General features: G+C 41.4%; 1 protein-coding gene across 3 annotated transcripts in view; it reads right to left on the bottom strand.

Annotated features, from left to right (window-relative positions):
• Nucleotides 1-703: 703 nt before the first annotated feature.
• Nucleotides 704-27,983, bottom strand: part of CEP192 (centrosomal protein 192) — a 104,482-nt gene continuing 77,202 nt past the window's right edge. For 2 of the 3 annotated variants that reach the window (XM_014606683.2, XM_019490581.2), the window contains exons 34-46: nucleotides 26,104-26,213; nucleotides 22,981-23,107; nucleotides 21,371-21,543; nucleotides 20,452-20,575; nucleotides 16,641-16,746; nucleotides 15,305-15,497; nucleotides 10,581-10,660; nucleotides 9,262-9,357; nucleotides 7,914-8,033; nucleotides 5,375-5,496; nucleotides 3,740-3,866; nucleotides 2,776-2,834; nucleotides 704-1,166 (exon numbers count right to left, since the gene is read on the bottom strand). In XM_014606683.2, the coding sequence (XP_014462169.1) occupies nucleotides 1,022-1,166; nucleotides 2,776-2,834; nucleotides 3,740-3,866; nucleotides 5,375-5,496; nucleotides 7,914-8,033; nucleotides 9,262-9,357; nucleotides 10,581-10,660; nucleotides 15,305-15,497; nucleotides 16,641-16,746; nucleotides 20,452-20,575; nucleotides 21,371-21,543; nucleotides 22,981-23,107; nucleotides 26,104-26,213 (1,582 nt within the window). In that variant the 3' untranslated portion in view covers nucleotides 704-1,021. The remainder of the gene's footprint in view (nucleotides 1,167-2,775; nucleotides 2,835-3,739; nucleotides 3,867-5,374; nucleotides 5,497-7,913; nucleotides 8,034-9,261; nucleotides 9,358-10,580; nucleotides 10,661-15,304; nucleotides 15,498-16,640; nucleotides 16,747-20,451; nucleotides 20,576-21,370; nucleotides 21,544-22,980; nucleotides 23,108-26,103; nucleotides 26,214-27,983) is intronic. The other variant, XM_019490582.1, reaches the window with a different exon arrangement.

Raw genomic sequence — 27,983 nt, 5'->3', positions numbered from 1 at the left:
AGTGCCATATGGTGCAGCCAGGAAGAGAGAAACAAAAACAAGATGGGGGAGGGGGGGGAGGGAACTAAAGGATATGTTGCATATTTCTATTTCTCAGCTATTGGTGAATACCTGTCTTTACAACAAGGAGGTTGAAACAGAGTCTTCTTCAATTTCTAATATTCCATGTTTAAAAGCTTGAACATAATACATGTTCACTTCACTGTAAAAAAAGAGAGGGAACAATAGAATCTGATCTAGTTATCCCAGGGGAAAAACAGGACTAAAAACACACTGGGAAAAGTTGTACCAGTGTAGGTGATTGTTCACAGTTATCGAAGTTATTTTAACTTCTATGAATCTATGAAGTATGGGGGTTTGCTCAGGACAGTATGGGGGTTTGGATCATTCAAGGCTCAGGACTAACTGTCACCTGCTGCCCTGACACCCTATGATAAGGTACTGTAATGTATTGTGATAGTTACCATGGAAAGACTGGCTGTCTGCCTGCTCCAGATCCCAGTGTAAGTTATATTGGTTTGTAACACCAAAGCATATTACGCGGGCACTAACATGTCCAGTAACAACATCCTTTGAAGAGACTGTTTTTGGTTGCTAGGTTTCTTTAAAGGCAGTTTTAGACATATAGGTATATGTTTAGTAGACACCACAGGGATGTTTCCTATATACTGAAAATACATTATTCACAAAAACAAAATGAACGCACTTTTAATATGTCAACTTTATTTCTGAAATTACTCAGTTTAAAATAAATACATCCATTTTTAGCAATGCAAAAATAAAATACATTTCTCTTTGTGACAACAAAGTGCAGTAACATAAGTTAGGACATGATGGTTTTACTATAGAAAACGTCATCTCTTAATTTAATATGAAAGTAAAAAATCCATCTGTAAAACAAGCACCATGATTTATCTTACAAATGATTGTACATGAAAGCAGCATTGTAGGTACAAAAGAACAGGGAGTTAAGAGAACGTGTTATCAAAATGTCAATAATTTAGTTCAATCATTAGTATGACTATTCTCCAGCTCTCTCAAGAGCTTCACCACATAGTCGAATACCAAGAATGCTACATTTGTCTGTATGCACAACCAACAGAGCTTCAAATCTGCCTGCTGACTTCGGCTTGAACTGGACTGGCAGGTTAATATAATGCAGGGATCTGTGAAAAGGCAAAGTGCGTTTACAGCATTAGTAATCTTGCTGACTAAATTCTACTGGGTATTTAATTTCCGCATTTTGACTATACTTTTTATGAAGATCTCAACAAGTAATGTAAACTTCATGTCATCTCCCCCCTGCCTTTTCTTTTTTATTTCTGATTACATGGTTTGGTCTTCAAGGTGATAGAAATAGGAAATTGCTGCTGTCCCAACAGAGTTTGTTAACAGCCGTTTCTATCTTAACTAAAGAAGCTCATTCCCAGCTTTTGGTAGAACATTAAACATAAGCCCTACTGAAAGTAGTAATATTGCCTGCTTTTACTTCAGAAGGTTTTTTGCAAATGTACATACAATTTGTCACTGAAGGAGAACTTGTTAATTAAAGGAATCTGACAGACTCTGTGAAGGGCTTCTACAGGAACAAACATCCATATCAAAGCTAGTTATAAGCAATACAACAACCTTGAAAAGAGGAGTAATTCCAACTGAACTAAAGAGGTGTGATATATAACTTCTTAATCATTAAAATCACAAATTGAAACTTAGCAGTAGTATGTACCACATATTCAAGAAACAATGAAATAGCAAATACATGGTTCTACCAGTACTAGCCAATTGCCTGTCAAGAATGACCGGGGTTAGGAGGGGGCTGGGATGTAGTGCCGCCACCTAACATCCCATGCTGCCGCTGTTCTGTCTCTTGCAGGGGGTGGGGTGGGGTGGGGCACCAGCCCCAGCTCCACTCCCCCACCCCCTGTCTGGTCCTCGGGGCCACTTGCAGAGCTGCTGGACTCGGCTCCCCCACCCTCTGTTCAGTCCTTGGCATAGCTTTGGAATAATGGCAGTGCTCCCCCACGCCTGAAGCACTCCGATTGGCTGTTTCTGTCAGCCAATCAGAGCATGAATAAAGTGTTACGGACAGACAGACATACATAGGCTTTTATACTATTAGAACTGAGGTTTCTGCTGGACACTGAATAGTCCATAGCTGATGATGGGAGACTGCCCAGCTCTGTGAGGGCAAAGGGTTTGGCCCAGAGCAAGTTAGTGCTACAGCAGAGAAAAACCTGGGAAAATATTCTGCCTTTCCAAAACAAGCTCTGTGTCTTATCTGGAGGCGCTGTATACAAATAAGTATAGTATCTTAAATGTCAATACAGGGTCATCAAATCAGAAGGATCATAAAGGCAATCTACTTGGTCCATTATGTAGAAATCAAAGTGGGAAAGAATTAAATGACAAGAATTAAATACACAGTATACGAAACAGTTAAATATAGCATTAAGTTTTATTTAATGCAGCAGTATTATTTGAAATGAAATGCAGGGAAGAAATAAGCAAACTAAGTAATTTGATGGACTTTGAGACTTCTTTTGAAAGAATTGTAAAAAAAGACTGCTGCAAAAACAGACATCTTCATTGGAAGGCAAATGTGTTGACACTTCTACCCTCAATAAAATTCAGTCTAAACTTTATCATGACAGGTTTACACTATACAGAACTTTACCTTACTGTATACCTTAGGATTTAAAATCAACTTATTTATTAAAATAAACTTAAACTTAAAACAAACTTTATATGCTAAAAGCTTTAGCATACACCACTCACCTCAAAGAATATTTTGAGTGCTTAATGTAGAAAGGCTCTCTGGGACTCTCAAACTTCAGCTGCAATTTAATATGAATCATTAAAAAGAAAAACACATGCAGGTACTATTACATATGTTTTGAATTGAGCTCTAAATCACAGTTTCAAAATACAGATTTGGGTAGAATGAGAGAGAACCAAGGTTTAAGACTAGAGCCACAGCTTTATACACAGGTCAATTAAGAAAAAAAACCCACATACTACACATAGTACAACTGAATTATATTTAAGAAAAAAAACTCAAAACAACAAACTAGAGAGCATGATATTAACAACCTGAATCTATTAGAAGATGAAAGGTGATCATTTAGATATGCTACCCAAAAAGGAAAAATCAGGCAAAAGAAAAACTGGAAAGCACTGTAAAAGACATAGCAAAGTAAGCGTTCTTTGAATACAAACATTTTGGCTATGAAGTCTAACTAACAGTTCTAACAGAGGTTGCATCAATATGACCCTCTTGAAATAAAATTCTTAAGATGCTAAATTCCTGAATACCATATTTACTCAAATCGAAGACAAGGCTTTCCCATCCATTCAATGTGGGGGGAAAAGCGCCCCCATCTTGGACTGGAGTAAAAGGCAGAAGGACAAGTGGCTGTGGCTCTGGTGCCAACCCAAAACTTGGGGTTGTAACTGCAGCTGCAGTCCCCCCCACAGCCTCTGCCCCGTCCTTCCTGCCAGTTACCTTCAGCCACAGCTCCAGCCCTGGGCACTGAGTATATAGCGTCTCTGGCCAGGCAGGTGCACTTATACTGGCAGCAGCTCCAGCCTTGGCTCAGGTCTTAAATTCAAAGTAATCTTGGGTTACTTGGTAAATGCACGATATCATAAGAGAAGCAAGTGAGTAGACAGTGCATTTAAAAGCAACTTAAAATGCTTTGTGACTTGCATAAAGTTTTAAAGAAAGAAGTGTCAAACTTACCATATGCGTTATAAAAGAATTATTTCGTAAGTTGACTTTTAACGCGGATGATTCCCCAACTCTGGTTGGAAGAAATGTATAGACGTCTTCTGGGGCATACACACCTCGAATTACCTCATTCTGCCTGCTTTTAAAAAAAAAAAAAAAAAAATGATTTAAATCATTATGTTCCTTATTTACAGTAGATGGCCTGGATACACTGATTGTATGCTTTGAGATCATCAACATTAAGAGCTCAAAGTACTTTTTCCATAAGGTAACAGCTGCAAGATATTGTCAGTTTTAAAAGCTACGCTAGCAATGTAGCTAATAAGGGCCTTTCCCCGAATGAAGGCCTTTGGGCACATATTAGGCCCTTGACACATTTTTGTAGAGCTACAAAAATGGATCACTATGGGGCACACAGCTCCACAACTGTGGTGTAACAAAGTCATGAAAGGCCCACTCTCTAGCCAAGGGCAAAGAGAGCTGCTCCTCAGCTCCTCCTGCCCCTAGAAAAGCCTGTCAGTGAGCAGGGCACTATGGCAACAGCTAGAGGGGCCGCATGCAAGTCACTAGTGGCAGAACAGGCAGTCTCTGCCACCTGATCAACCCCTGCCATAGTTGCAGTCCTGTCAGCAGCTGCCACTATTAACCATAGGCAAAAGGGCTGCCCGCATATCACTCATTGTGCCAAGGGCTGATCAGACAGCAGACACACCTACTCTATCACTACCATCCCTGTTAGAATGCCACACACTTCTCAGGGCTCTGGCAGCAGTGGCAGTTGTTCCTACAGCACTACTGGTGCTCCCATAGGACCAGAAAAATCTGGTAGCAGAGTCCCTGTAGGGCTTCCTTACAGCTCACTGGCTAGGTGGTCTAGCAGGTAACTAGCCAGCCCCTTTCCTTCCCACCCTGTTGAAGGATGGCAGGGCTGGTGGAACACTATACAATACTGGGAACCTCTGAGACCTATGCAGACACCAAATGCGTCACAGAAAAAAGGTCAGGTATAACCGAGGTTCCTGTTTGAAACACCAACTTTTTTGGTTAGGGGTGTCATTTTTGTGGTGAATCTTTCCATTTTTTTTTTTTAGAATGGCAAACAGCACTAAACTTGTGGACACTCATTTTTTGTTGAGCTGAAACAGCACAGTAGCCTGAAAAATATGAATCAAAGGGTCTTAGTTGAGCTTTGTCAGTTTCAACTGAAAGGACTGCAGTGACCAAAAGAAAAAGAAGTTGGTCATTTACACATTTTCACATCTTGGGTGTTTGTGCTCATACACTTTACTGAAGACCCATAGACTTCTTTCAGGAAGTGAACTTACGTTTAAACAGGCATCAGTTTGCTTCTCTAAACAAGACAATACATATTCAATGTCCTTTGTCAACTATTTCCATCTTTAAACACTGAAGAATGATAAGAGGGAAAACCCCCTTTATTTTTTTCGAAGGAAAAAACTTGAAGGAATGATGTGCAAGCTGACTGTCTACATTCCACAGCAGCAAACAGTGATCAGACAACTTAGCACTTGATTAATGTGAACAAGAAAATATAGTACAACTGCTTATGTGTAGCACATGGCTCATCGTAAGAGGTCTGCAACACTGTTCTCCCATTTGCTCTCTTTTTAAGAAAATTATACATACCCTGTTTTGAAGGCAGAAGCTTCAGAAACAGCTCTTCTTCTGGAAGAAACTGAAATTTCAGTTTTTATTAGGGTATCTGTGGAAATTTTTGCATTCAGAGCTTTATTTTCAGTTTTGGTTCCCTGTTCATAAAAAATAGCTTTTAGTTAATATCCAACTCCCCTGAAAAATAACTTAATATTTATACATATAACAAATTATAGCTTAATATTTTAGCCCCTCTCCCCTTTGTTGAAAGGTATTAATTTAGAATTTGTGTCACAATTAAATATTCTAGAAGGGTTTTCTTATTAACATACTCTGAAATGGTACATGACCTCTGCGGAAGTAGTGAGTGCAGTAGTGCGGAGGAGGAGCAACTATGGGAGCAGCCCTAGGCATCATCTTTACGCAAAAGCAGTTATTATGCAGGGCCAGTGGTGCCACAACAATCAGCATGGCAAGTGTCAGTGTTGCCCTGAGCACTATACAGCTGCCACAAGAGCAGAGCTGCACTGTTACACCTCTGAACGATCACATGTCTCTTGATAACTTCAAAGCAGTAAAACTATTCCCAGAGTTGTAGTAATGGATCTGTTTAGGCAGTTTAAACAGCAGGCTGCCCTCTGGGGCAAGGAACAGACTGTCAAAAAGCCTGAGGCTGAATCAGTTCAATCTTCACAGGTTAGTCTAAACTGCGTAAATTGAACTGATGAGCAGAGATCCTGGTTTTCCCCGATAAAAAGGCAAATTCTCCAATAAAAAAAATAGCAAATTCTCCAATAAAAACCTCAAAATGCATGATTAGAATTAGAGGACTCCCCCAATCCAGCTCGTGCCTCTCACTCCCCCCCTTGCCCCTCCCACAGCCTTGCTGGTGCCCCTTGTCCCCCACCCACAGCCCCTGCTCCCCCAGCCAAAGGGGGCCCCCAGCTGACAGGGCTATAGATTTGGGTTTGCAGCCCCCTGTCCCCATTCCCCCCTTCTGTGGGCTCAGGCAGGGGTGGCACCCTGCCACTGCACACACTCTCAGGGGGCAGGGGGACCCCACCCCAGCCCCGCTATGCACCCAGGCGTGTGGGACCAGCTGCTCATGCCATAGCCCGGGCTAGAGGGCCACTTAAGGAGTTTTGGTGAGCCGTTGTGAGCAGGGCGAGGAGGGTTACCCTGGCACAGCCAGGGTGCTGACCCAGTCCACAACAGTTCACTAAAACTCCCTAAGTGGTCCTCCAGCCCAAATAACTGCCCATCCCTGGCTTAACTGCTCCAAGATCTAGTAACATAGTTTGGTTTCTGTTAATTTCCACAAGTTTCAAGCAGTCAAGTGATCTAAACACGTTCTTTATCTTTATTTAAAAGACTAGCAAATTGCCCATCAAGCATGACAGGGGGAGGGGGGCAGGCAGGGACAGAGTGCCACCATCCCCTTCCAGGAGCAGGGGGGGTGGGGCTTGCATGTGGCATCCCCCAGCCCACAGCCAGCTGGCTCTGTGTCTGTGCACAGAGCACTCTGGTTATTTCAGTAAGCATTGCGATTGGCTGATGAGACATCTAACCAGAGTGCTCCAAGAATGTTACGGACAAACACATAGACAGACGGACTAAGCCCATATATATCTATATCTATCTTATCTTCAGTTTTTATATATATATTATCGTAATAATACATAGCCTCAGTACCCAGGTGCATAAGACTGAATTAAGTTACATTCAGAAACATTAGTTCTATTTCCCCAACTCTGGATTCCTTAAATATTGATACAGTATAACCTCATAAATCTGGATATCAAAAATCTGGAATTCTCAAAAATCCAGCACATCAGGGAGTACCAGTGGCCAGCTGTGGGGCAGCAGAGGGGAAAGCTTGCAAACAGGCGCCACCGTCCACCACCCCACACTGTTGCTCTGCACATGGCCACTGCTCCAGGACTGGCTGCTGCTATCCCCCCACCCCGCCCCCGAGGCTGCCACGCTACCCCTTCTCCCCTGCAGCCCACTCCATAACTGGCTGCTGCTCCGGTTTCAAAGATCTAGAATTTTCAAATTTCCAGCAGGTGCTCAGTCCCAAGCATGCCATATTTATGAGGTTATACTGTATTAATTGTGTATTAACATACAAACTGATTTATTACAAATTACCTCACTCATTTTAATTTTTCTATTTGTGAGCAATTATTTATAGGTCCACGGATTTAAAGCCCCATTAGAAAGGCAACTCATACACTACATCAGCAGTTGCTAGAAGTGGCAAGTCAAAAGTTCAATAAAAACATTTAAAACATTCTCTTTCAAAAAGTAAGTGCAAATTAAGCATTCACTAGCTAGGCCTTCAAACTGCTCATTTTGCTTACCATAAAAAAAACACAAAGTACGTTTTAAAATAAAAAGCCCCTAGTTTCCATTTCGATTTTCAAAGACTTAAGCAGACTTATTCACAACATTTTTTAACAAATAACATCTCACACAGTATTGCAACACGATTCTTTTTACTCCAACTTGGATAAATAGTGTGGACAAACAGTGAATTTATAAACACGAATTTACAGTGTTCAGTACTTACCACTCCAGACAGTTGAAACTTTTGTTTATGTTTCACATGAGATTCTGTAAGTGGATGACACTCTAGGTCCCAAAACTGGGTATAGTTTCCTTTATCTCTAGGTAAAAAGATGATGATAACCTACCAACGTAAAAAGAGTTTACTGAAAAAAAATAATTCAGATATACAGCCTCATCTACTTTCTTTCTTTTTTTTTTTCACTAATTTAAAAGTCTGTTAAAACAGCAAGAAAACCCACCTATTTATTTTATTTATTAATTTATTTCCATTATTCATCTCAAAAAAGGCTCAGGGCAGCTTACAAGAGAACAGAATAAATTTATAGAACAGGAGAATGACAAGAGAATAAATTACTTAAAAGGGAAGTAGAACATCAACAGAGACTCCTAAAATAATCTCTCAGCCTAGCTTTGGTTGCTAAATATCTATGTAAAAATAAACAGGTCTTATACTTCCTTATAAACTACTGTGTTCACTAGAAATAACTGAAATCCACTTCACTGGCTGAAAGCCCATTTTAATTTGAAGAACCTCGAGCCTCCTCTACATGAGAGAAGTACTTGTCCCTACATAAAGTTGCAAACTTTTACTTTAAACATACACAGCTAATTTGATTGACCTGGTACAAGATCATGGTTTGCTTCAGCATTAACTTAAGCAGCTTAAAACAGGTACATGCTAAAACCAAAAAATGAGTCACCGAGATCCAAATAAGCATCCATATTTGCAATTTGGAACCAGTGCTTGTGTGTGACAAAATCAAAGTCAAACTGGTTCAACTTAAACATCATTTTAAAGCAATTTTATTAAACCATAGCAGAAATCTATGAAGTGAAACCAAAATAGCCTGTTGGTTTTTAAGTGAAACAAATGAATCCACAGTCTCTCTCAATCTGTTTAAATTTACACCTTGAGTTAAAGTGGTGCAAGCTCTGAATATAGCATAGTATCTAAGACGTTAGCTGAAAGGATTGTCTCCTACAGATCAAAGAAATACTTTATGCATAACACAACACTACCTTGCATGTATTATCACAAAACTTCACAATAAGCTATAATTGTTGAATACGATATAAGAATGATGTAAGTGTGAACAGTTAGACAAGGTCTAGAGCTCAAAAGGTTACAGAAATGCATGCAATATTTTGGGATAGGTTTTTCTTCATGCTTATGAAACCCTCTGCTGGCAAGCAGAAAGAACTGTCTATGGACCCACTGATAGTAACTTCATAGGAATGTAAAGGAAATAAATGCTTTAAAGGACAAAAACTAATGCACATAGTCCACACATTTCAGATAAACTATTACAGCACCGATCTGCTTTAAGTCATAACACATGGAAGCTTACCTTCTCTTTTCCATGACCCTCAATTGTACCAAATACACGGGAACATCTGAAAGCGGAGTAGGTAGCTCTGTAAACATCTTCACTTTTATCCACACCCTACAAGTGAAGTAATTTGTTACAATTGATTCATCAAAACCTACTAAAACAAGCAAAAGGATTTAGGCAGGGGCATGCAACCCCTGCATGGGTGCCAGGGCATAGTACAAAAGCATTTTGCTTGGCATGCGTGCCTAAGGACAGACCGTGGGAAAGGGGCCAGGGCTGCACTGCTACAACAAGGATTGAGCCCCTTGTGGTTCCCCCAACCATCCGCCCCAGCATGTCAACATCTTACAAGTCAAGGTTGTGGGTGTTTTTGGCACTGCCCAAAAACACTGCTGACCCCTCATTTAGGGTTGATTTTACTTTGCACAAACTAGATTAATACATCAACTCCTAAAAGTAAAACATGGATTAAAAACTGAAACTTTTAATCTAACAATTTACAATAATACCAGTATGTTATCCACAGTATTACGTTCACAGTTTGAGAGCCATCTTTTCTCCATACCAATGCTTCATCTTGCCTTCTGTTAATAATGAAACAACTACAGCAAGTGGACTACAAAAAAATGTTAGGAAATTTGGTTATGTCTACAAGTCACAGAAGTGACTAAAATAGTGTAGATAACCAATTTACCTTTAAACTACCTATCTTGGGTATTAGTAATAATCTGCACATTTCAGGATATAGCTTAGCATAAATTCATTTACCTTGTTTACATGACTGCAGCATAGACATATTCCTTGCACATTTGACTACTTAATATAGGCCACACACAGGCATTAATTTCTAGTGGTGGAAATTTTCCTGGTTCCCAGGAGAAGTCAAGCAATGAGAAAGTGTACAGGTGTTTGTTCTCCAAGGAGAAACTCTCCCAGGATTGACTTCTACCACATTGGTTATTTTTCTCCCAAAACCACTATTTCTGTTCTGGGAGAAACCGTGGGAACACATGTACACATGGGGTTTCTACTGGAAACACTGATTTTCCTGGTAGAAATGTAAAGCTCATACACAAACGTATTTTAGATGCTGGAAGCTAGGCATATCAGTGTGTGACCAGCTAACTCTCTACAGCCCAATAACTTATGGTCCAGTAACCATACAGTTTGGGATTAAAATTAGAAAAGCAAAATATAAACATTTTTTAGTAAAACATTTCTCAGAGTGAAGCAGATTATTAAGTAAATGCACCCATACAGGGAGGGTTTTCTTTAAAAAGACTCAGTGAATGTTTATAAAATGTGCACTTTAGTTTCAGGAAGTGTTAACTCACCTTAACATATGGTGGTGCAAAGGATGACAAGCACCATTTCACATCTTCATCCCCGTTATTTTCAATTTCTAGGTAGTTTTCTACAAAAGAATCTCAGGTGAGTAAACACAAATAGATAAATTTAGAGCAGGTATTTTATAGCTCTGGGTTCAGCTTTCCAAATGCAGGGTTTACTGACAAATTATTTGGTGTCACTGCTCTCACCTGCACCACACAACTAAAGGAAATTACTAAAGTAAAAAAAACTGAAAAAAGGTTTTATATACACTGTATATGCAAATATTTAGTATGTTTCATTAACGAAACAATTTCATTTTATATAAGTTGGCAATTAGTTATTCTAATTGACTGTACCTTCAAATAATGTCTGAAGACTAAAACAAGTGATGGAGATAAAGAAAGAACAAACAACCCATAAACAGCTTTAATGATTTTGCCATCAAGGAATAGGTTTTGCTTGATTTTGCTTTAGACTTTTTAACCTCAATTATGAAGTTCTTGGTTTCTGCAGAACTGTAGCATGTCAGCTAGAATTTGGATATAAAAAGTCTCATAAAGCTTTCCACCTAGTGAAAGATTACATGGCAGGACATATCTACAAAAAAGAGTGGAATCTAAACCACAAATTTAAATAATCCTTGAAATCCCTGAAGTTTGGCAACTGAAACTAAAAGGGTAAAAGGCATACCATCTGGAGCTATCTACCCCACTGCAAGTCACTGGCAAGACAACAAATCCACAAGCATCAAGCTGCTTAGATAAAGACCTGGAATACCTACAGGCTGCTTCAGGGCTGTAGGTTGACAAGAAATGCAAAACCTGCCAACACATCTCTACCACCCCCACAATCACTACACCCCACAACGGAGCCATCAGTATTCCTGGATCTTACAGCTGCACCTCCAGAAATGTAATATATCTCATCCAATGCACCAAACGCCCAGGTGGAAAATACGTAGGTGAGACCAACAACAACAAAGGGCAAATTATGCTGAGGGGAAACCAGCATGGGTTTGTGGCAGGCAGATTGTGCCTGACCAACCTAGTCTCTTTCTATGACCAGGTTACAAAACGCCTGGACACAGAAGGAGGGGTGGATGTCATATACTTAGACTTCAGGAAGGCCTTCGATACGGTATCCCACCCCATACTGGTGAACAAGTTAAGAGACTGTGATGTGGATGACTGCACAGTCCGGTGGGTGGCGAATTGGCTAGAGGGTCGCACCCAAAGAGTCGTGGTGGATGGGTCGGTCTCGACTTGGAAGGGTGTGGGCAGTGGGGTCCCGCAGGGCTCGGTCCTTGGACCAATACTCTTTAATGTCTTCATCAGTGACTTGGATGAGGGAGTGAAATGTACTCTGTCCAAGTTTGCAGATGACACAAAGCTATGGGGAGAAGTGGACACGCCGGAGGGCAGGGAACAGCTGCAGGCAGACCTGGATAGGTTGCACAAGTGGGCAGAAAACAACAGGATGCAGTTCAACAAGGAGAAATGCAAAGTGCTGCACCTAGGGAGGAAAAATGTCCAGCACACCTACAGCCTAGGGAATGACCTGCTGGGTGGCACAGAGGTGGAAAGGGATCTTGGAGTCCTAGTGGACTCCAAGATGAACATGAGCCGGCAGTGTGACGAAGCCATCAGAAAAGCCAATGGCACTTTATCGTGCATCAGCAGATGCATGACGAATAGGTCCAGGGAGGTGATACTTCCCCTCTATAGGGCGCTGGTCAGACCGCAGTTGGAGTACTGCGTGCAATTCTGGGTGCCACACTTCAAGAAGGATGCGGATAACCTGGAGAGGGTACAGAGAAGGGCAACTCGTATGGTCAAGGGCCTGCAGACCAAGCCCTACGAGGAGAGACTAGAGAAACTGGACCTTTTCAGCCTCCGCAAGAGAAGGTTGAGAGGCGACCTTGTGGCTGCCTATAAGTTCATCACGGGGGCACAGAAGGGAATAGGTGAGGATTTATTCACCAAGGCGCCCCCGGGGGTTACAAGAAACAATGGCCACAAGCTAGCAGAGAGCAGATTTAGACTAGACATTAGGAAGAACTTCTTCACAGTTCGAGTGGCCAAGGTCTGGAACAGGCTCCCAAGGGAGGTGGTGCTCTCCCCTACCCTGGGGGTCTTCAAGAGGAGGTTAGACGAGTATCTAGCTGGGGTCATCTAGACCCAGCACTCTTTCCTGCTTATGCAGGGGGTCGGACTTGATGATCTATTGAGGTCCCTTCCGACCCTAACATCTATGAATCTATGAACTGCACACCAGAATGAACACACACTGGAAATCTATCAAAGACAGGAATACCCAGTTCCCTGTGGGGGCACATTTCTCATAAGAAAACCACTCTCTCTCCAATCTCTCAGTCCTGATCCTAAAAGGAAACTTACAAAACACATCTTAGAGGCAAGCCTATGATCTCCACTTCATCAACCTCCTGGATACTAAAAATCATGGACTAAATACAGACATTGGATTTATGACACGTTATAACCTGCCTGACAGCTGACTTCCCAGGGACTTCTCCACTATTCATCCCCCTTCTCTCCACCACGCCGCCCCCCGCCCCCTCCAGCCAGACTCTTACCCATTGACTCCTCAATCTACATTTTCACTGACTGCCTGTTTTGTATGCATACCAGCACAGCCTCTGGCTTTTTTACTTTTCATTCCATTCAGGAAGAGCACACATCGACTGCTGAAACTTCCTTAGCCTGACGAAGGGTTTTTGAACCCAAAAGCTTGCTTAAAAATTGTTCTCCAACTATTTATAGCTGGTCTAATAAAAGATATCAGATTCACCCAAATAACCTTGACTGCCTACAGGTTGCTTCTATATATATATATATATATGTATATATATATATATATATATATATATATATATATATATATATATAGTTTGAACTAGAATAGTCACTATAGATCTAGAACACTGTGGTGAAGTGCAGAGTGGTACCTTGTCTACCTCTAAGTAAAACATTCCATACTCCTTACTGCAGGGTATGTCAAATAAACAGCCCGCGGAGCCCTATGATTTAGCCCACGGACCTTGTGGCACACAGGGTTAGTATGTGGCATGAAGCTAGTCCAGTATGCAGGCTGAACCTGGCACCCTGGGCACTGCATGCAGTAAGTGTGGCACCCGCACCAGACCAGCCCTGAGTGCTGGTTTTGGGATTGCTCCTGATCAGGCCAAGCTGAAGCCAGTACACAGGGCTGGTTGGTTGGGCACCGCATGCAGCACGGGCCCCAAACCGACCTCCTGTGCTACATATGGCCAGTCCAGCCCCACATGCTGAGTAAAGCGTATGTCAGTTGTGCTCCAGGGCTTACTCTGCATGCATCACAAGGGGTTAATGCAGGGCATACTCTACATACTGGCCTTGAACTCCTTGAACTGGCCCTATGTGCTGGCTCCAGCATGCATAGGCAGCTTGGGGTACAATCCAGATCGGCTCTGCAACCAGTGTACAGTGCCAGGCTAGCAGCCTGCTGCATAAAACCCATGCCCTGGATTCTCTGTGCTGCATGCAACACCTGCTGCACCAGGTCTCAGAAGTGTGCTATGTACAATGCGCTGTTGGACCAGTCCTATGCACTGGCTCCAGTGCAGCCCAATCCAACTCACAGACCAGCCCAGTGACCCTCATCCCACCTGTGGGGTCATACAAGTTTGACACTCCTGCCACAGTTTATATGGACCTGGGAAAATGCGTCTGCAAAGTATTAGGTAAGATGATACAAAAAAGTAGAATAATTCAACATTTCTGGCTCCTCCCCAATAAATTTGACTGTTCAAATTAGGACACTGGCTCTACACTGAAATACTGGCAGTCACGTTGAGCCTGCAGGTTCCAACAGACTTAACTCCAAATAAGGTGAAACTGTTGAAGGCAAGAACGAAACTTTAAAGATAACATTATCTAATGTGGAGATGGTCAAAGTAACCACATGATAGCACTTTGCAGAAGCTGAAACTCCAAGTAACATATCCTTGATGGCATCTCGCAACTTGAAATAATGTGATCCTTCTACAGAAGGAAACTCACTATTCAAAGACATCTTAAAAAAAAAAGTCACATCTGCCTAGACAGTATTTAAGTAGGTAGGCTGCTCATAATATTATAAAGTAGACAGACTTTCACAGGAGAAGCATGGGAAGAGAATAATCGGCCTCAGACTAACAGCTAATTTATCCTCAGAAGCAACATACGAGAGAAAATTTATTAAAGCAACTCTAACAACAAAAACCTAAACCCAATGCAGCACTTTAGGGTCCGTTCCCCTGCCCCCCTGTATAGTTCCTTATGTTAGGGTAAAAGGTCGGTAGTTAAATAGTGCTAAGACAATTTCATGTAGTAACTTTGTAATTCTGCACATTCTTGCAATTAATAGAATTAAAGTCTGAGAATTCAAGGATCTGCACTATTATCAATGTCCACTTACACGACAACACCTAAACTTCATGGTGTTTGTACAGAATCTATGAAAAAGGTGTAGGGTTGTATTTTTTATAAAAAGGTTTGGATAAATAAGAAGTTAGGCCACAGCTTATTATTATTTCATTCAAACATGTCATGGCCAGTCCCTTAGTCTGTTATCCCCCAGAAGGAATAAAAATGATGAATCCAAGTTATCTGCATTCTTGAGATCAAAATTAAGTTTTATGTAACATCTGACACTAGGGCAAGTGAAAACTGTGAGAAAGTGATGTTACCTGAGCTTTCACCAGTTCCTGTTTCAGGGAAAACTATTGTCCTGTTCTTTATCTGAACTTTTGTTGAAGGTGGCTTTGGAAGTGGTTTTGCCATATGAATTCTAGGAGATCTAGATGGTGGAGTTGATGTTTTAGAAGCCAAGCCCGCAGATGCATCCTGTACAATCTCTTCTCTAATGAGCACTTTAACAAACTTTTACATGATTTTTTTGGGAGAAAGAACAACATTATATTATACATTATTCAAAGTGTTACTTCTTAATTACTTCAGTCACAAGTATGCCATAATGAATCACGCCCCTCATGTCATAAGCTAGATCATAACGACAAAAAAAAATTTAAATTTTTGCTTTATCTTAAAATTGTTAGGTCTTCTATGTATTCCAGGATATGAAATTCTCTAAAGCGATGCTCTGAAAAGTTTTTCAGATGTGTTATCCTTCCATTCTCTCTCTAATGGTGATAAGAATTATAATATTACCTGGTTAATCTGGTTTATAGTGCTCATTGTTAGCTAGCAGACCATCATATTCTTTACTCTTGCTTAAAAAAAAAAAAAAAGGAAACAAAAATTTCCTATAAAAGAAATAAAGCTTTGAGGAAAGACAAGCCCAGAGAATTTTCTGATAGTGCTGTGGTAGTAAAGGGGCTTTCATTGCCAAACAACTGATTTTTTGACTACCAGTGTCAAAATACAGGAGAACCCGGCCATTTGCTGGGGATATGTTCCAGAGATCCCTGCAAATGGCGAATCTGCGAATACTGATGGGGCTCCCCATCAGGCCCCACAGCCACCCCATAGGCCCCTGCAGTGCCTGGGGACTCCCCCCGCCCCCCCGAGTGCTGCCGTGGCTTCTCCAAGCACTGCCACGGCTGCCTCCGGCAGCAGCAAAGATGCCGCCGCTACCTCCCTCCCTATCCCCAGAGCTTCCCCACACTGCCTGAGCATATTAAATACTTGTACATCTTTCATACTTTAAGCAATTACAGGTTTTTCACATATGCATGTCGGTTAATAATTCAGTCAGTCAATTTAAGGATTGTCCTCACATTTCTACAAAGATGGGTAAATCCTACAAAATGAAGAACACTGGATTCCCAAAAAACAGCTACCAGCAACCAACCTTAAATAAAACCTAGCTTGAATAGTTTTCATCTCAAAATGTTTTTGATGTTAACTTTACTAAAAGTTTTATAAAAGAAGTTTTATGTATTTATATTTTGTATTTATAAAAGAAGTTTTCATGGGGATAGGAAAAAAGTTGAGTGTCAAAGCAAAAGGACAGCAATAACAGAGTTATAAAAACTTCACAGAATTTTTCAGTAAGCTGCTTACCTTATGTCCATTGTCACAGTGTACATATATTATACCACTCCATGGAAATTCTGAAAGCTTTGTGGCAAGAGATGGATTAGGACTCACAAGAACTACTATGCAGCTCCTGAAAAAAGGAAAAAAAAATGCATAGTACTCTTACACAAAAATGAAAAGCTACGATGTTAAAATAGCTCATAACCAGGGATTCTGATTTTCTCGGTTTACAAACTGCAAATTCTCTGATAAATTCCCCAAAATTCTCTGATTAAACCCCCCCAAATCTGTCTCTTTTCACTATTAAAATGGAATGCCACTATATCCATCCATCCATCCATCACAATGTTTTATTGATATATTTACCATTTTAAAGCAATTTGGAAGCCTATCAGTGCCCTCAATCATTATAATAAAATAAATTCTAAATACCTAAAATTCTGGCATTTGATTTTGGGTTTATCATGGAAAGTCAGAGTTCCCCCCACCACCATTGCTCACCACAACACGGGTCCAGCCGCAGCTGTCCTTCCCGCTGCTTTGTGACACTGAGCAGACCCTGATACACCGGTGCCTTGCCCCTCACTCCCAACCCAGTCCCCTGTCCCCACAAGCCGTGCTAGTTCTCCTCATTCCCAACCTGCAGCCCCACAGCCCCACTCTCCCTGTCCTGCCAGTGCCTCTCACTCCTGACCTGCAGCCCCCTGCCCCCTCCCCCAGCCTTGCTGGAGGGGGCCCCAGCTGCCCTCAACCCCACCTGGACTCTCAGAATGGTAATCTGTGGGGATACAGCAGGGATGGCCTCCAGCATGAGGTACACACAGCACACCTCATGCAGAACTGAAGGCAGCAGCTGGGGCACCGCTCACTGCTCCACGCTGCTGGATGGGAGGACCAGTGCCACGTTCCACAGTAGCAGTGTGAAGTGGAGTGCAACTCTGGCTCAGCTACACCGTTGGCAGCAGGAGGGCAAAAGGCTCCAGGCCCCATCCCACCTGGGCTGCAGCACAGCAGCTAACTCATGCAGGCAGCAGCGAGGTGAATCTGGCCCTGGCACAAGCTGGAGGGAAGAGAAGGGAAGGCCTGCCCTGGGCGGAGAGCACGGGAGGACTCGCCTGAGAGCACAGGCACCAACCCTGGTGCCACTGGCCCAGCCACACAGCTCCCCCCCTGCACTGCCTTCTCCTGGTGGAAAGGCAGCTACCTCTGGGAAGGCCCTGCTGGCAACAGTGGAATCCATGGGGAGCCCTAAAGAACTGTGGCCCAGCGTGCTAGGTAAGACACAGAGGGCAGTGCTGGGACCAATCCTGGTGCACGGGATTCAACCATGGCACACAAGGTCCGATATGGCCCATGGACTGAAACAGTGCCTTATCTGGCTCACAGGGCCAAAAGGCTGAACGTCAGTGTGCTAAAATATGAACATCAATGATGGAAAGCAGTCCTCGTCTACCTTCAACACCCTAGCAAATGACACAAAGCAGAAAACCATTTTCATGCTCCAGAACCCCCAGGGATAGGAATCAGTTTGGGCACATATTGAAAGTAAGATTTATTATTTATACTGTGTGTGTGGTTGAAGCAATGTACTACGGGCAAGTGGTATTCATGACAATCTTAAAACTGAACAGTTTTTCCTCTTTCTTTACAGTCACTACTAATTTTAATTAAACTAAGAGTATTCAAATTGCATCGAGGTTCCTATCCATCTTGTTCAAGGACAAGAGGCAGGCTTTTATCTTTATCATGAAGATTTCATGACATCCTCAGAAGAACAGAAGTTATTTAGCTAGATCAGACTGCAACACACCAATACTCAGCAACCTAAAGCCCACGAAGCTGGATCTGGCCTGCAAAGCTGGTGGGGCAGCCACTGGCTTGTGGGAAGGGTAGGGAAAATAACTCTAGTCTTCTCATCAGCCTTAGTCTCCTCCACAGTGGAGGGTGGGGCACATCCAGGAGCCAGGAGTTAGTACAGCCCCCCAAACTGAAGCTGCTGCCTTTTTCTTAATGCCAGATTTAACTTTTGCTGATTGCTGCTGGTGATGAGATACAGCAATGACTACGGGGGGGTGGGGGGGGTAGATTTCATACACTTTAGGGCTGGAAGGGACCTCGGAAGATCACCAAGTCCAGCCCCCTGCCCTAGGGGCAGGAAGTCAGCTGGGGTCATAGTAGTGGGAGGCAGTACCAGAAAGCCTGGAACACCTGGAAGCTGCTGTGTTAAATCGCTGGACTGCTGACACCTCCTTACACAGCCACAGTATCTCTTAAAAGGTGGGGGGAGCTATAAGGCTGACAAGGGGCCGGGGATACTGAGACGAAATGCCCAAGGTGTTGGCAGTGCACAGCAGAGTAAGAAGTGGGTGGCCTGCAGTAGCAGCAGGTTTGTAATATTGTAATGTTACCATCCTCTGGGCTATGAACATAAATACAGGGATGCTGAAAAGGAACACACTGGAATTCCAAATATCCTGTTGTAGAGCACCTGGAAGTCAGGAGTACCCATAGGAAGTTAGAGGTTAGGATTCTATTCTTCCACATAGCGATCTGTTCTTTGAATGACTCCGTCTCAGATATGCCAGTACTCTGAAGCTTCTACTTAAGGTTTATCATGTGAAGCACTTCTATCCAGCCTCGTATCAGACTTATGGAAGCCTGCATGCATGAACAGGCAGACCTAGGATTCCAAAAGTGGGGAGCAGAAGCTACAACTGGCACTGGAAGGGTGACTGCAGCGATCCCTCAACCTCACAGGTAGACCATGATGCCATGACAGCAGCTGCCAAGGGCCATTCTGAATCCCCAAAGGAAGTACAACTCCCCCACACCCTTGGCACCCCTTCACCTCCAATGCTCAGAAGTACCCCCACTCCTTTCCCATTCCCCCATTCCCCCTGTCACAGAGACCTCAGGCCAGCAAGGGAAATCCAAGGGTAGGGTACAGGAAGCAGGGAACTGCCCACTGCCACCGAGTCCAACACACTATGCAACTCCTCCTCATGGTTCCCTTAGGGCACCTGCAGCTCTAGCCCCTACACCCATCCTCAGTCAGCCAGGGACAGCAGCACATGGGTTCCCAACTTCACCTGCTTTGGGCTTGGCTCCCTCAAGTATTCCTTCCCAGCCTGAAGCTCCAGCCATGCCTCAGACTCTGCAGAGGACCCAGGCATCTGCAACTGCAGGGAAACTGGAGCTACCTGCATGTGAGCTACACTCTGGAAGGGAGGGTGCAACTGTGCCACTGCACCCCTCCCTGGACCCACCCCTGTCCAGGCAAAAAGTCGGAGCTGATGGTACATTTGCTCTCAAGTGACAATTCTAAGGGGTGTATTTGTTATCTGCTTCTTGCTACAGCTTTTGAAGTAGCAACTTGCAGTCCTTTATCTTGACTTAGTTGTCTTCTTCTAGACATTTTTTCTATGTTTAATAGACAAGCTACTTAATTCCTCACATGCCTAATTAGCTGCTTACTCATTATGTAAACCCTTTTTTAACACAGCAAAGCTTTTAGAGCTATTTCCACCCCTGAATCCACTATGGTATACATTTGCTTAATAAAAATAATGCAATTGATGTCAACCATATCAGTTTTGTTTCAAACTTATCTTGTTTGAATTTATGACCAAACTGTTAAAAATCAGAAGTAATATTAAAATACCTATGGTAGGACTTACACATGTCTGTCTTTTAATGTACATGAGCAGAGGGGAGATGGGGGGGAAGAAATTAACCAATTTTACCAGGTTTTTAATAGTTTTCCATCTGACCAATAAGACTACACTAGCGCCTCCAAAAACCTCTTTGAAGTGGCAAAAACTGAAGAGAGACTTACTCAGGCTCAATAATTCCATGCTGAGGAGTAACTGTAAGGCAATGAGCTGGCCAAGACATCTCAAATTTTAACATCCTACTTGATTTGTTCATAATTTTCAGGTGTCCAGTCTCTGCTGTTCCACCTATTATACAATACAAACCAAAACATATTTACTTGGCTAAACCGTAAAAGATTTTACAGATAAGATTTTACAAAAAAAAATTAAGACACAACAAAACCTGACAGCTACACCGATTCCACTGGAAGATATTTTCTGCTCAACTTCCCTAACATACTTTAAACCTTGGATTGCTAGTCTCAAGTGGCACAAGCAACTGCTGTATGTGGCATGTGAGCCCTGGATGTTTAGTAAATGGAGGCACCAAAATGGAGATACAGAGCAGAGCTACAGTAGGACCACTCTTGCTGCTGTGAGGAGCATCAGCTCCAGGACCCTTCCCTGACTCTACTGCCTCTTGGTGGTGATACCTCTCCTGCAACAGTACCTTGTCCCTGCTCTGGTCTGCATGGCCACAGCTAGCAACTCAAGCAATCCTGGTGCCTCAGGGTCTAACTATCAGATATGCCTCTGGAAGATGAGGGACAGGGGAAAACCAATCAGAGAAGCATTCAAGAAGGAGTTGGGGCTTACTCTGTGGCATACCTACCAAAAAGGTTGGCAACCACTGATTTAAACTCTTTATGGTACCTCTTTGCTAGCAGGAATTAGTAAAACTGAATCCATTGGAGGTTAAGGACATGCTCCAGCTCATTTTAAAACGCCTTTATTTTTTTTGTTTTAAGTTCAAACAATTTGTTGTTGAAATTCAGTGTAAATATAGCAAATTATCAAAGCCAAACTAAAAATGAATTCATTGAGAACACTAACTAAAGTGGTTATTTTATGAGGTTTGGATCATTTGGATAAAATACTCACAAAGAGAAGGTGATGTCAAAATTAAATGTTCAGGCTGAATGGCCCACACATGTTGAGAAGCTAATCGACTCTGAAGAGGTTCATCAGTATTTAAAGATAATGAGGGACCCTGAGGTCCTTTAACTGGAAGAACATCTAAAGTTGTGTTGATATGTCCCTCTGAATTCTCAGGTCTGAAAACAGAAGTTATATGAAACAGTAAAAACAATTTTATAACAAACAAAAGCAATGACTTAAACAATCTTGTTACCTTTGAATATAAATCAACCTTTTTACAATGTATTTGCTTACTTGTCTACTTTCAGTATTTGATACCAATGCGCACCCTCAATTTACCAGTCTATTTTATTCATTTAAAAGTTCCCCTGAATAGAAGATTGGATACAATAGCTACATATCTAACTCACTTTGGTCAGTGAGCAATTCAGTTACATAAAGAGTGCAATGGGTATTACTTAAGAAGGTTGCATTTCAGTTCTGACAAGTTAAGAGTACTTGGTGCTCCAAAATTCCATATTACTCCTCTGGCATCAGTTTGAAATTGCTGTTTTTGAACAAGTGCAGTCTTCCTATCCAAAACTAGGTTTAGCACTAAACTATTGATCTGACTACATTCTTTCAATTTCAGATTTCTAGAGCTTAACATAATGCCAACTGTCACTACAAAAGAAATATACAGTTGGAGAAAAGTACAGATAAATGGTACTTGCAAGTAGTTTTCCTTTGCTCTACCTTAATTCCTACTCAGAACCATAAATTTCTGACAGCAGATGTTAAAAGCAAGGACCCAGAGAAAGTAGGTTTACCCCACTGCTGTGCCTGGAATATCACTGACAAAAAAGTAATACATACATACATACATAAAAATCCAGTCAGCTTTGTCAGATAACTTCCTCACATCTTCATAGGGATGCCACGTAAGTAAAAAAATTATCCTTTGGGCCCAGAGAGTTATGCCACTCTAATTATGGACACTGGATTCAGTATTTGGTTAATAGAATACATTATTTAAGCCACTATGCTCCTATGGTTCTTTTGGTCATATCTGCCTTACTAGGAACTTAAACATGTTTCTAAACATGTCACTAGGCTGTATCCTTGACTTCTAGAAATATTCACGGAAGTTTAGGGCTGGAAGGGACCTTGTGAGATCATTGATATATCAAGCTAAACAGGAAATACTTCAGGACCAAGCTCTCTGACAGCTCAGAAATTATTAGACAAGATCCATAAGTTGCAAGTGGGATGGCATGATTACATTTCTTAAAATTTGTTTAGAATTTAAGAATTAACTTCTAAATTTATAATTTAAATTCTAGCAGAATGCAAGCTAAGATGCAGATACAAGGCCCATTTTGTCAACTTGGAACATCCATTTTCAGAATACTGGCAGAAAATTTCATAATTAAAGGAGCAGCAGAGGAACAGAAGTGAATTTTAGTGACTAATTGTCATAACTGACAGGTTTGACCAATCCATCACCTTGGGAGAGGGAAGACTATTTATTAAGCATCTGATATGAAAAGGAATATAAGACAGTTAACAGAAAGTTAAAGTACATGTTTAAAGTATTTTATTTTCAAAGCAGACATTATCTGTCTGACTCCAACCTGTGTCCTGGAGACTGCTGAAGACAATTCCTGTTAAAGGTGGAATCTCCAACAACAGAAAGAGTGACTTTACGCATATTTCCATAAAAAAGATTAATGTAATTTGTCCTTGGATGCAGATCGTATGCTAAAAAGAAATGAAGTACTAAAATGAAAATTTCTAAAGAGGAACAACTTAAGCATTGTAATTATGCATTGAAAGGCTACAACATTCAAAGATTCACTTGACTAACTAATAATTAACTGGATGAGACATTATCTAGCCTATTAGTTTGAATTACTGAACCTGTAGCTAAATAGGTCTGGCTGCTTGCAACTGTCAGGCACGAGTTAACAAGCACAAAACGTAGAACACAGCTATTCTACTGCAGTTGCCTATTTGGATTAAAAAACTATATTAAGAATGTCATTTTTTCTCCATTTATGAAAGTGCTGCATGCTGTTCTGATTTTAGGCTCAATCACAGAACAAGGAAAAACAGAATATGAAAATGAACAAAACAAAACCATTTCCACAGGCATCACTAGAGATGGAGTTCTGAAAAATTATACTTAGAAGCAAATAAGATACAGAACTTAAAAACATTCAAGCTCCTATGAGTGCTGGAGCTTTATTATGGCCAGGAGGGTGACCCTGGGCACGTCTACACAATATACTAAAAGCATAGTAGGATTCATTCTACTGCACATTAGCGTATTAGAAATTCACTGTGAAGTGCTAACGCATAGAACAATTAATGTCATGTAAAAGATGGGCGCTGGCACTACTGCACAGTAACACCAGTTACGGCGGATTAAGTTAGTGCCTGGTATTTCAGGTACCAAACTTAATGCGCCATAAAATGCACCGTAAATACAGCGCATTAAAAGCATGTGTAGATGTGCCCTCTGACTTCTAAATTAAAAGAATAAAATTTTAAATCCCCAAAACATGAGACCACACACGTCAAAAGGAAATGCAAAAAATTTGAAAATTCAAAAGCAACTTTTCCCAAATGTGTGCACGTTTGCACATATATGGTCTCATGTTTGTGGGATTTTTAATTTTATTTCGAAAGAAAGTACATTTCCTGTATTTTTAAGGTATTAGATGTGCCTTAAAAATACAGGAAATGTACTTTTTTACGATAAACTAGTCATGTCAATATATATTGTTGACTCTGTTGTGCAGACGCTAGAAAGAATAATTATTTCCATGTCCAGTTCTATATCACCTAAGAAAAAAACAATCAGTTTAGGGATACTTAAGTTAGACGTGTAATAACTCTTGACTGCAAGATGCAAATTCTATTTGAATTTCTAGCCTAGTTAAAAAAGAATAGGAGACTTGAAAAAAAACAAGACCAAGGGTAGAATCTGGCTCTGAGGTAGTAACTGAACACTGTCACTTGGTTCCTTATCTGCCATAGGTATTACACCCAACCAGAAAAATACGCTAGTCTTTAGACTACTGCTATTTCTACCCTATTTTGCTGCTCTCTCTTTTCTCTATCCCCTGTCTTGCTAGGAAATCTGACTTCTATTCATACTCCTTTCACCATTTTTATTTGATGAAGAGAGCATTGACTGGGTAGTTGGTGGTGACATTTAAATTATTGATATTAAACTTTAGGAGACATACTAATGACAAAGCTTAAAAGCAAACTTGATACACAATATCAAAATATTGATTTAAAAATATCAGTGCACTGAATACTCTTACATGGTTCACGTGTTTAGCGTTATCTTCCCACTCACAAAGAAGAAATAATTTTTACACAAATGCATGGGCATATTCCAGGTGGGAAATATTATCCATAAGAGTATTTTCCATAGTATACTGTGCAAGCACATTCTGGTCAAATGCACATATGTAGGCAAATTGCCAACCTTTATCTCAGAAGTAGGTTCATTTCAACAAAGCATTATGTATGCAATTCATGAAGTATTTCAGAATCCTTTGGGACAAAAAAGTGCTGTAAAGTAGCTAAATTTTAAAATGTTAGCATCAATCACAACCTCCATTTAGAGCATCTCACTCATCCTAGCAGCTTTTGTGGGAGGGAGAGGTGGAAAATAGAATTTATTTCAAGCTGTCTTGAAAGAAGCCCTGCCAGCTCTATGCCTATGCTTTGGGGCCAGAGTGGGGCCATGCTCTTTGCCCCAGGCTGGAGCAGAGAAAGAACCTGTAAGTACTAGAGCAAGGGTAACTGGTGGGGAAGGGGGTGCTGCAGGGAAGGGGGGGGGGGGAATCCAGAGCAGGGGGCCTCCCTACATCACCTGCTCCCCACCTGCAGCAGTAGGGGAGGCACTAATTTGAATGATTCTCCAACAATTAGATTATATACATGGAAAAGTATAACAAAATGCATAAATTTTCCATGTACAGAATCTAATTACTGGTGGAAGGGTTGTCCTGGATTAGGATAAATATGGTAAATCTCTTTTTATACTCAAGTAACACTTAATTAGGAATGTTTACTGAACATGCATGGTTTTTATCATTCAATCTGAAGTTTTTCGGATGCACAAAGATTTTGAGGGTTTTCACCATGTAACAAAAAGGAATCTTCCATAGAATGCAAGTGTTCTTGAAAATCAATATCAAAGTTCCTTGATCATGATATAAAGGAATGAAAGAAAAGGAACTATTTAATACAGACATATTTATCCCCAAAATCTTTTTTAATTATAACAACAGTCCTTAAAAAGCTATATTGCAGACCTTAATTTCTTAAAGAAAAATTATAATTACATCTTTTGTAAGCTGAAACAATTTAAATAAAATAATGTTGCTCTTTATTTTTTCAAGCAGCAATGACAGGTAGGAAGAAACTCTTGAAAAAATGTAACATGCATAATGCCAGAGGAAGTAGGGGGCAACCAACACAGGGCCCTATTGTGTCTCAACTGGTACACACACAGTATAATTGCCACAGACATCTTGCACAGTTTATTTAACAAACCATGACATTAGACAGACAAGAAACAAGGTTGTCTGAGCAGAGAGTGAGAAAGAATCAATGTATTTTGTGTCAACTGGTATTTTCTCATCTATATTTAGCAAGAGTTGCACAGAAGAGTCGAGTCCAGGCTAGGAAATACTTTTTCAGGAATTAATTCTTTTAAGCAGTTACAGGATTACCTTCAGCCACTAGCTGCTCCCCTCTAAATTCTTCATCAAATTTAACATTTCTCAGCACACTGTGTTCAGGGAGTATTTGTTTTGCTGCTTCAGGTTTACATAGTATAGCTCTGTTAGGAGATAGAAAAAAAAAACCTCCTTAGGACTCCAATCAATTTCAGTTTAAATCACCTGCAGTAAAATTGCACCCTTTAGGAAGAATGCCCACCACCATGCCAGCTTTCATAATGTTCACTAAATACATCAAATCAATGTGTTCATTGCTCTCTGATGAAAAAATTCAAGAAATCTTCTCCATAATGGCAGAACTAATGAACTGAGACAGTCTTTCTTATAAATTTAACTAGAAATTCCTTTCACTCACTTCAACCAGATGAGTAAAATTCCACAATTTCCTTGCTTATCAAACTTGCAGGGCATGTCTACATGAGATGCTATGGTGCCATAGCTCATTGCTACAGCACCGTGTTGTCAGGAGGGCACGGGGGACATGTGCTCCCAGATCTGCACATGGGGCAAAGGCAGGCTGCCGCTGTGGCCAGAACTGCACCGAGCTCTGCTGGGCTGGACGGCACCACTGAGAGAGGAGTTATGGGGGGGGTGGGGGGGTTGCAGCCAACCCAAAATTAATCGTAGCCACCCTCCCAGCACTGCCACCACCACCCGCTGAGCACAGCCCTAGCCCAAACCCCCTGCCAGAAGAGCCTGGCGCCACCCCGGCCCCACTCCACAGCAGCAGCCTGACCTTGCCCTGTGCACAAATCTGGGGGCACCGCACCCCCATGCCTTCCTGGGGTGTATGCAGCAGCGGAAGCTGTCACCCCGCTCCCAGTGCATACACAGGGCAGTTATTGGAGACATTATCAGTCACATCAGCCAAAAAAAAGCTGATTGCCATTATTGTCAATTGTCCTTATAATCAGTGCCAATCTGATATGCGGCCAATGCATCAGTGCACCTCTATAGACTACCATGTAAAAATAGCAACAGAATAAGAAGTTGACCCTTCCAGAGAGATGAAAACGTAAGTGGCTATGTGTGGTTACTACAAACTGTTCTTCAGGAATTTAGAAACTCACTTTTAAATGAGAAACTCACTTAAAATGTTAACACTACCCAAGATTTCTAAAAAGGGAGTTTCACAAAATGTAAGATGGATTCAACACTATCACATCATTTGACTGGTCATATTTCCCTTCTTTAAAGATGCTTTCTAATAGCAGTTCATCATTTGAAACCACTGTAGCCATAAAACACAACTGATTTAGTTCAGTTTCTTAAGTAACACTTAAACGCATTGAAGTGGGGATCTAAATATTGTTTAAAACAACATTAAATTTAACCATCTCTAATTATATCAGTTAAATAATTAACTGATAACACAGCAGCTCAGACAGCTGCTGCTGGGAGCCGCTCCCAGAGCCCTTTGACCAGTATGCTAATTGTTTAACCTTTCACGTCCGACATCAAATACATTCCCTTGAAGTCACTTTCAAGTCAGTCAACCTACTTATTAACCATAGGTCTTTATAGGAAAATTAAAATCCTGAACTGTTAGTTTCAGGAAGTGAACATTTTACTCTAAGCTAAAGGAGCTACAGGCAAGTGCTCCTAAGGCTTAAAGGGCCCAATCCTGTGTGGGAATACCTGGAGTGCATAAGACCAGGCACCTCCAACCATGAGAGAACATGTCGCCCATTGTCTCACAGAATCAACGGTGGGACAATGAGCGACATGTGCATCTTTGACCCAAATTGAAGTAAAATATTATTCAGAATCAAGCCATCAACTCTTACACTCAAACAAAATACATAGTAAAAGTTAATACACAGCCTTGTACAACAGTAACTGTAACCTTGATGCACACTACTAAGCATATG

The sequence above is a fragment of the Alligator mississippiensis genome, chromosome 3, assembly GCF_030867095.1.
Source record: "Alligator mississippiensis isolate rAllMis1 chromosome 3, rAllMis1, whole genome shotgun sequence".
Classification (NCBI taxonomy): Eukaryota; Metazoa; Chordata; order Crocodylia; family Alligatoridae; genus Alligator; species Alligator mississippiensis.
The sequence above is the reverse complement of the archived record's forward strand: the minus strand, read 5'-3'. Positions and strand labels throughout refer to the sequence as shown.